Below are 10,262 nucleotides of genomic sequence, written 5' to 3'. Positions count from 1 at the left end.
TTTCCCCTTCCTTCCTTTTTCCTGTATTTCTGTATCACTTTTAGCACTATTGGGAGCATTTTTCAGTTGTGTGCAGCTAGGATGTGATGTTTGGGTTTTTTGTTGGGTTTTGTTGTTTTTTTTCTTCTTTTCTTTTCTGGTTAGTAGTGTATGTGTGTACATACCCTCATCCTCTAAGATTTACTGACAGAAACAGAGACTAAGATCAAAACTGTGATTTAAAAAATGACCCAGAGTACTGAGAAGCTGTTAAATTATTAAAGGAAGATTTGCATTACATGCAATAGGAAATTAAGTATAATATTTAGGACACCTGAATTCTTCAAGGTCATCCAAAAATTAATGGTCTAATTTGAATGAGTTCAATTAATCCAATATTCATGTGACTTACAGCTTTTCTTTGCTTAGTGAAAGCTAAGGTCTCTAAAATTAAAAAAAAAAAAAAAAAAGGAAGAAAACTAACAAAATATTTTTCTATTAGCCTCTGTAGATCAATAATATTTTCTTCCAAGGGCTGAGAAACACAGAAAAAAAAAGAAGTTTTACTGTTCAGGGTTCTGCTTTGCTTTTTGTTACATTTCAAAGTCTTACTGAGGAAAAATACAAAGATGACAAATATAGTAATACTTTTGCATTTATTAAAAACTTGTCCTATGAAAACTTAATTGAACATTGTTTTTTCTCTGGCTAAACACAATTACTTGATTTATTTTTTTAGAAAAACTCACACATTTCTAACTGATTGTCTTAAGTGAATTTTACAAATTCAAATGCATAAGTGCATCAAGAACTTATAATGATGAAAATTAAATCGAGTGGATTTTGACTCTGGGAAGTTAAGTTTAGGGAAAACGTGAGTTCTCATTCTGGATTTACTGGAAAATATTTATATACAAATTTTTTATATTACTGATCTGGAGACAATTCATTCAGACAATTCACATGTTGCTTTCCACTACAATACAATTATTTCTATAGGTGACATTGAGGCAGTCATCTCTGTAATGTCAGACTATATGCTCGCAACCTTAATTTATGTGTTAATGCCAAAATAGTCAAAAGGAGATTCTTCAACCAACAACTTGGAGCTGTGCAGATTATATTGAAATATGATAATCCAAAGCATGTTTTGCTGAGTCAATACATACTTAAGGGAGTGGCCTCTTTTTAAACATTGGCAAGTCCTGTTACATTTCATTTTCTACCTCCCGCACCCACGTGAAGGCTTGCCTCAGGAAACATGTGGATGCTATCATTATCTCCTGCAAGCGTTACTGATGTTTATGCTTCTTTCTTTTAACTAATTTTAAAAAATGAGGAAGATATAAGAAAAACTGTCATGTAGAAAAGGGTAGATAGTGAGTGCTGTGCACTACCTGCGTTTTGTGATCTCTTCCATAACCTGCTGCTTAGAAGCTTCACAAGAGGAATGCTGTGCCAAGCTCAGGTTCTTTCTGTGTCTCATTCACTTAGGGACTGAGAACAATTTCATTTTCTAGCTACAAGAAAGCAGAATCAGTGATAAATTCACTGTGTGCTAGTCCTATGGGACTAATTAGCTGATAAAATGCCCCAATAGATAATTTACTGAGACCATATGTTAGCATGTACAGGCATACAGATGTCAAGGCTATGCTGTACATAAGTGAGGGTGCACAAGCACTAGCATGCTCTCTACTTCCCTGGGTGAAAGTTCTGTCATCTTGCATACAAGTTTTTTTATTCTTACTGTGTTTCTCAACAAGAATCTGGGTGGTGTTTTTTTCATATGATTTGAATGGGAGCCGTGAACCTTCTCTCACAAAGAAAGTGACAGACACGTTGCCTCTGGAAAGAATTTTTTTCTGCTTTCTTTCAAACTGCTCCTTGCTTGGTGATGGTGGTGGTGAATGAATGGTAGTGAACTCATTCAGTCAGATTATGCTATATTCACAAAGCTTTTTAAATTCACCATCCTGTCTGTTTGCTATGTTAAGCTCATCTGTGAAATAGTTACTGAGGCAAAATTTTCTTGCCCAGCTGCAATGCAACCCAGGGAAAGCAAGATACACATCCCTGCATTTGGGCTCTCTGCTGTCTTATGAATTCTCAGCTGAAATTTCTGAGTTTTAGGGCAAGCAAACTGAAAAGACCCACCAAATCAGAGCCTTTTCCAATGATAAATATAAGGACAGTCTTCATGGTTTGATCTGAAAGCCATATCATAGCTGCATTAGGGTAAGGAACTATTTTTCAACTTGAAAGTTTTGGTGAACTTGCAGATTTTTACCTCCTTTCATCATATTAAAATGACAAACATCTTGTCCAACCTGGATTCAAGAAGTGTCAGTTAACAGCTAGTCTCTCACACATCCTACTTCCCTGGTGTACACAAGGTGTTCCTGAGACAAAAAAACAGTTAAAGCAGATTGTTAAGGGCTTTGTTCAAATGGCTCCAATTGCTGACAGGCTTGAAGCATTGGCCACCTCTGTAGGAAGCCTCTTGCAGTGTTTGGCCACCCTGTGGTAAAGGCAGTGTTTGTTGGCTGGATTGCCACTGCCTGTTAAACATCGAGTAGCGTGGGAGGCCTGCAGATAAAAGCAACTTGCAGTCTGGAGCATATTGTCATTGAATGACTCAAGGGGAAAGAAACAAAACTGGAAGGTTTCTTACTTCCAGCTGCCTTGGGCCCTGCAGCAGAGGTCTGCAGTGCCTTGGGGTCAGCACTGGCAGTGCTCTGCAGCAGCTCAGCTGGCAGGAGGCAAGCAGGGAGCAGCCCAGGACCCAGCAGGGTCTGATGTGAAGTGCAACCCAAAAATAGCACCCCCTGACAGTGCTGGCCCAGCTGCAGACCAGAGGGAAAACCTATGCGGGGAGAAACCTATGTGTGGAGGAAATCTCTGCTGCCACATTGTTTCTGATCAGAGCAAGGAGACTTCAGTGTCTGCTCCTGCTGCAGTTACACAAAAACTTAGTGTTACAAACTTTGGCTAACTTTCTGTAGCAATCCCATACTGGCATACCTAGCACCACTTTTAACTAAGAGGACTGTTTCTCATAACTTGAGAAGTGATGCTGATTTACGTTGTTTAGTTATTAACACTGAAAGGGACATTGCTATGTTGACCCTCAAAAACATGAGATTAAAAAATAAAAACTTCAAATGTAACAAAAAGTCAATTTTTCAAAGAAATCACTTTAAAAATTATTTCAGTGGAAATCTATCTTCTTGGTTAACCTTCCCTAAAATAAATAATATTGTGGAATGACAAGGAAAAATTCAAAAAAATGACAAAAGACCACCAAAAGATGACAACTTGATGAAATAGGTGATTTCTCATGAAGCATTTCACTTTTAATGAATTCAAGATCTCTGGGGTGGTGGTGGGCATGTGTTTTGTTTATTTATGGATTTATGTATTTTATTTGTTTGTTTGTGTATTTAAAAATCCCTGACTGGCACCTTGTTTATGCCTCTAAAACTTTGTAAGAGAAAGAAGGAAATCCCTTTTATATATCATTGTTTTTTCATATTTTCATGTAATTTCATCATTCTTAATAACAACCCTTTTTTTCTTACCATTGTAGGCAATGAGAGCTTAGAAGAAAATTATGTGCAGGACAGTAAAATGGGATTTGTCATCAATGCAATATATGCTATGGCTTATGGGCTGCAGAACATGCATCATTCCCTTTGCCCTGGACATGTTGGACTGTGTGATGCTATGAAGCCAATTGATGGCAGCAAGCTCCTGGAGTTCCTCCTCAAATCCTCATTCATTGGTGTTTCTGGAGAAGAAGTTTGGTTTGATGAAAAAGGAGATGCCCCTGGAAGGTAAAGAGGTTTCATCTCAACTATTAAACCAGAGGGTGGGAAGCGGGAATGTTACTGTGTTTGGTGATGTAGATTTCTTTGGCTTTTTTTCCTGAAGCATAAAGCATGGACCATTCTTTCCAACAGCCAGGAATAACACTGGTAACACATGGTATCTTATATTGAGACAGGAACTACAGTAGAGCTTATAAATTTCTGGTGCTACAGGAGATGAAAAACCTTGTAACTCACAGACTTCTGGTGTGCAAGGTACTACTGGGTCTCAGTACCAGGGTTTTAGGATGTATAAAGCCTAATACAAATGACTGGAATTTAATGAAGAATTTACCTGACATGGTTTGGAATAGATGGCTATAGAGCTCATCTCTTCCCATTGGAGCTCTACTGAAACCTTGCCAGAGACTAGTGTTGATTGGTAAGATCCTTTATGATCTCCTTAATTTGTTTCACTCCAAATAGAATCAGATCAGTCCCTGAATTTAAAGATAGGTCTGTGTAGAGCGGGACAAATAATAGAGGGCTTTTGACAGAAGTTTCTGTGTTTCACTCATTTGGGGTCTGGTCCCAGTTGCTATTGTTTAGCCCCCCCAGCAGAGACAGGATGTACCCCAGCAGTGGGTAAGGCAGCACCTTCGTGGACTTGGATGTCACCTTTGTTTCTCTTATGGTAGCGAACTGGCAGAGGTCTTTCCTTTCGTTTAGTTTTTGTGTTCCATTTTAACACAGAGGGTTTTTTTTCTTTGTTTTCTTTTTTACAAATACATTTAATTCAGCTGCCGAAGTACAAAGTCCATTATTAATTGAAACCTACCCAGGGATTGCTTCACTGAAGTTTGTTTTCCTACTGAGTTGTTGAAGTGCTATAAAAGGCTCTCTCACTCCATCTTTGGGCTTATTGCATAAGTGCATCTGAGTGCCAACACTACACAAAGGAAGGGCTCTGGAGCAAACAAGAGTTTTCATGTCTTTCCATGCCTCCAATGAGTATTCATAAGACACAGTGGTCTTAAAACAACCCTTATCTCTATTACTAGGTTTTATTAACAAAACTGGCCAATGTTTTGCCATTTTCTAGATCATTATGGTTATTTTCTGTTGTCATATTTAAACAGTATATATGTAGGAGGATAGAATATAAGAAAATAAAGGTAGTATAGAAAGTAATCTTACCCCTAAAGAGTTGCAGCTGGGCCAATTATTAAAGATTAGGAGCAGGCCTGACTTTAAGAGGCCACAGCTGTAACCAGTGAGAAGAAGAGTGTTATAAAGGAGTGGATTGGTTGCTTGAGGGGAACTGGAGTCAGTTGGCCACTGTGAGGAGAAGAAAGAGTCAGTGCTTAGAGGAGCTGCCCGTAAGAAACATCAAGGAGAGACGAAATTTTTGCACTAAGGAAACAACGATATGGAACCTTTGCAATATAATGACAATATATATGCATTTAAACAGTTTGTTACATTTAATTAGTAACAAAATCTAGTCAGTTTGGTCTTGTTGAGCATTGACTTCAGAATTTTTTAGTCGAAGACACAGATCGGTTGAGGTTCGACTTTGAAAATAAAGCAAGCAATTCCCTTATATTTGAACACATACTTATCAACACAAATGCATAAATCAAGTCTTTGCACATATAATTTAGATAATACAGAGAAATTACTGCTTAGCGTAGCTTTATGCTTTTTGCACACTATTTGTGTCCATAAAAGCATTACTCCAGCTTTGCAGATGCTGCATTTTCTCTCTGTTAGCTATTTGGGTTGCTGTTTAGATGTAATTTTCCAATTTTAGCCTAATTCTTACTTATTACTTTGTCACCCAAGAGCATTTCCACAACTCTCATCAGTACCAAGCATAAAATTGATTGAACAGTTGTTGAATTTAAAACATAAGAGAGTTTATACCAGGATATTCCTCTGAGTATGCCAGAATGATAGAATTTATTCCATCCGTCATTTTTGTCTATAGCAAGGTTCATTTTTCTTGATTCCCTGGCCTACTTAGAATTTGATAGGTTATTTTAGGTAGGGAATTTTTTTGTTATTGATCCTTATCTATATTTTCCCAGTTGGAGCTAGCAAGTTTGGGCAAGGAAATTCAATTAACCTTTTTGTTATTCATTCTGTAATCCTTGAATCAATCTGTGGCATTTATGACAGGGGCAATATCGTATCAGAGAACGGCTGTGTGTATATGAACTGTGACCTACACAGTCTGTCAGGTCCTCGTATGCAGCAGCAGCTTAACAGAATCATCTGTAGCTTTGCACTGGCTGTAGTGCTTCCACAGCTTCCTGTGGAAAGTCTTTCTGCATCAGTGAACAGATCATAGCACTGTGTCAATACCCAAGAGTTCTTGTACCTTAGCAAAATGGACCACATACAAAACCTAAATATAACAAAGTCAGCCTGCTATGAAATTTCTTAGTTTTTTGGCTTCTCTATGTAAGTGCAAGAATGTCACACAAATGTGTAAGGCTTTTTTAGGTATCTTGTCCTCAAATCATGTGAACAAATCAACTTCACAAGGTGAAATAATATTCTTCTTAGAAGGCAGTAACCTTTCTCATAATTTTCAAAATCTGTGAGGTTCTCTGAGCAATTGACTCCCACAAAATCTTAACTGTCATCATCATGAGAAGAGCACATAGAGTTGCCTATAGTTGTTTGTCTGGCACTCCCATAATCTTCTGTTTTGAAACCCATACAGCTTCATGAAACCTTAACCATTTTTTTAGACACAACTCTTTTTCTATATCAGGCTCAATTAATTGTTTGAAGGTTTTTATCAAAATGAGATTGGAAAACACAAAGCATGTAGCCAAAGTGTATTCCTTCTGTGAAGAATCTTTTCTTTGAATATCTCTTATGGAGAAATATGAAGGAAAATTTTATTGGAAGAGCACAAAGGCAGTCATTTAGCTGACTGCACTGCCTCTGGGAAAAATGACATGGCTATATCTCTGGAAACTCAGCTGTATGTGCTCACTATACTGTCATTAAGAACATACTGGTAAATTTACTGCACTTTTTGCTTTCATTGAGTAGCTCCTATTTCTTTCCTCTGTAGCAATCACATCACTCAAATTTCCAGAAATGGCTGGAGAAGGTGTGAAGGATGCAATAATCAACACAACATCCTTCTCTGGATGTTTTACCTCTGGTCTATTCTGGGTAATTGCCTCCTTTTACCTTGTGTTTGGTATGAAGAACCTTTCCTCTCTAGAACAAATTATTTGCATATACCTCTGACCATAAAATGCTTTGTGACAACAGGCAGGAGAACTTTCAGCCCCAACAATGAACCTTTGATATGTGGAGAAATGCTGAGGTTCACAAACTAAGAGAAAAATTTCACCTAACTAACATTTCATCTTAACCAGACTTGGACTTAGAACAATGTAAGTCTATTTAGTTCAAAATTTCCAGCAGCTCTTGAGGCTTCAGTCATGACAACACTACCTACCCCAGTGCTTTGAGTGAATAATCAAATTTTGCCTTATGCAAAGCCTTCAAACTTGCATGTAAACTTTTTTTTTTTCAAATATGGATTTTTGTTTCAGAATTTGGATTCATGGGTGGTTATTTCATCCATTTACATCCCGGCATTGCTCAGCATCGCTCTTTTCCCTCCTGTCTTTCAGGATAGCAAACATCAGCATCAGTAAGATATTATGGCTGTGGAAAAAGGTAGCTTCAGCTATCTCAGATTAACTGGAATAAGAATGTCCCTGTGACCAGATGACTTATATTCTGGCTTGCCTTAAAAGTAACGTGCTCATAAGATACCACCTACTGGGTCACATCATTTCCCAATATACCAGAGAGCTTGCTCTTATGTTAAAAGAAGGATTAGTTTTCTTACCTGCTGAATGTTTTAATGTCTTCTTTAAATGCTGCCATGTGTGTGTGAAATACAACTGCCTCCAAGAAGTCTCACACTCTGAGAGCTTCACAGCTCTTGTCAAATCCTCTTCTTCTGGGGTCATAATTTTTAGCATGGACACAGCCCAATGTTGTTAAAGTTGTACATATGTGAGCAAGGGGATGGGAGCAGGTATTCCAGCACTGAATTTGTCTTTGCTCGAAGCACAGATTTATCATTAAGAAGGAAAGGATAAAGAACTTAATCACATCTCCATATACCAAGTGCATTTGCTAGACCACATTTCTCCACTTAAAATTCAAGCTGCATATCAAAGCTGCAAACATTGTACTACAACTTGTCATAACACAAGGCTGTATAAGAGCTTTTAATCTACATACTTTATTCTTTGACAGGTAACCTATAGGAAAGGGAATAGTATTACAAGAACACAGAAGAACCTCTTAACTGATATTGCATTAATGTCACTCTGTGCCTTGTGATGTATTTTTGTAAAAATGAAAAAAGTATATGAGCTCAAAAATTCCATTAAGGGAATGTGAGGTTTTAGCAATCTTTTATTTCCCATCCTGAATTAATTTTCCAGCCCAGAGTAACTGATTTTGTGTCAGTCTAATATCAGGTCAAGCTAAAATCCAAGTACATTTTCCTTGCTAGGAAGAGGAATGCACATTTCCACTGAGCTTTACTCCTGTCTGTTGAGTATCCATTATGAAATGCTTGACTTTCACTGCTTCTCGTTATCCTGATTCTTCACAAGCCTGGAAACAGAATTTCTTTTTTTAGGCACTTCCTTTAGTGTTAGAACTGGGATATGAGAAGCAATTGTTCCCTAATGAATTTGAAATTTACCCATTTCCTAAGCAATGCCTTGATTAGTGGCCAATTCCTAACCAATGGAGCTGCCTCCTGCTTGGAGCTCCATTGAACTCAGTGGCAGGGGTCCTTTCCACATGTGATTCAATGGAGCTCTGCACTGGCATTATCTGAGCATGCATATTTGCAAAACTGAGGTCTAATTACAGCTGTAAATATGCATTTCTTTAGATCCTCTTTAACAAATACTTAGTTAAGAAAATTGCTCTGCTCTACTCTAGAGAATAATTCTAGCACCTCTTCCCTCTGTGAAGTGCAGAGAGAGTTGAAATTTTTGCCTATTTGAACGTCAAAATGGAAAAGAAACAAATGGATGTCTCTCTTTGCTCACAACCAAACATCCCAATTTTATTTATGGCTTGTGCTTTGCTTACCTGACCTTTCACTCTTAAAGCATGTATAGATTGGCAATGCCCATTATGAACAAAAGATTTTTTTCTCCAGAGACTCAGATAATCCAGTACAGAAGAGCAAGACAGTAAATCCCAGGCTTGGAAAATATAGGGTGCTTTGTTATTTTCAGCTCTAATGCTGATTTCTTGTTCTCAATGCTCTTTCTCTTGTCATTTATTAAACAAAGTCCTCACCCTTTGCATCTTAAGAGACCAGGATGTGGGTTTAGCCTATTTGTGATTCTTCCTCTCTGTAAATGCTCCAATATTCATTCTTCCATACTTGCTTATTTTCTACTAAGAATCAAGCTACACTGTGGGTAAAAGAATGAATATAATAAATATCAAGAAGGGATGCACACACCTCAGGTCTAATACATTGAAGGCAATGGGGCAGGCTGCTGGGTATGTATTGTAGCAGTTTTTTATGCTTCCCTTACCTTAGCCTTGGGAAGGGCTCTCCTCCCTGCCTAGGGTGAGGAAGTAAATGTTGAGACTGAGGTGCTAACTTTTCCTGACAGGATCACTGGGCTGCATAAAATGAATGGGCGAACTTAGAGCTTACAGCTAACTTGTGGCACACCAGTTTGATTGGTCTGAGCATTTCTGCTTAAGAGCTCCCAGCAAGGGCTATATCACAACCAGCCTGCATGGAGACACCAAGGGAAGGTTAAAGAAGTTTTGACAAATTATTTGAACAAGCAGCATCCAGGCATTGCCTACATGTGCATCTTCAGCAGAGTTTACTATCTTCAGTGTGCAGTTCTTCCTGGACATGCAACTTTTTACCCATAGTTCTATGCAAGCAAGGCAGGCAATCAGCAATTGTGTGCCAATCAGAGCTGACACTTCCTGTGATTCTGCTGCAAATCCTAAAGGATTTTGGGTTTTTGTGAAACACAAGTCCCTGGAATTAAGGGATAACCTGAATATTCAGAGGCAGAGAAGAGCAAGGTAAATTTTTGTCCTTTATGTTGCAGGACAGTGACTCATCGTTTTTTCCTTGCAGATATGACATCATGAACCTGCAGTACATAGAGCCCAACCACTACGACTACGTCCTTGTTGGGACCTGGCACGAGGGTGTGCTCAACATTGATGACTACAGGATCCAGATGAATAAGAGCGGAATGGTCCGATCGGTGTGCAGTGAGCCTTGCCTGAAGGGCCAGATTAAGGTGTGCCTCAGACACTTACTTTCTGCTGTAGAAATAGGAATATCCAGTCAGTGGTTTTTTCCTAAACCCAAGCAAGCTCCTTTCCAGCCAATGGGTAGGACTTCCTTTCCTTCAGGAATGC

At 38.4% G+C, this 10,262-nt stretch overlaps 1 protein-coding gene across 2 annotated transcripts in view; it reads left to right on the top strand.

Annotated features, from left to right (window-relative positions):
- Positions 1-10,262, top strand: part of GRM1 (glutamate metabotropic receptor 1) — a 182,001-nt gene that overhangs the window by 132,484 nt on the left and 39,255 nt on the right. For both annotated transcript variants that reach the window (XM_005420067.2, XM_005420070.2), the window contains exons 4-5: positions 3,569-3,815; positions 9,973-10,141. In XM_005420067.2, the coding sequence (XP_005420124.1) occupies positions 3,569-3,815; positions 9,973-10,141 (416 nt within the window). The remainder of the gene's footprint in view (positions 1-3,568; positions 3,816-9,972; positions 10,142-10,262) is intronic.

This window comes from Geospiza fortis, unplaced genomic scaffold (assembly GCF_000277835.1).
Source record: "Geospiza fortis unplaced genomic scaffold, GeoFor_1.0 scaffold162, whole genome shotgun sequence".
Classification (NCBI taxonomy): Eukaryota; Metazoa; Chordata; class Aves; order Passeriformes; family Thraupidae; genus Geospiza; species Geospiza fortis.
Note: the sequence above shows the minus strand (reverse complement) of the source record. Positions and strands in the feature narration are given on the sequence as shown.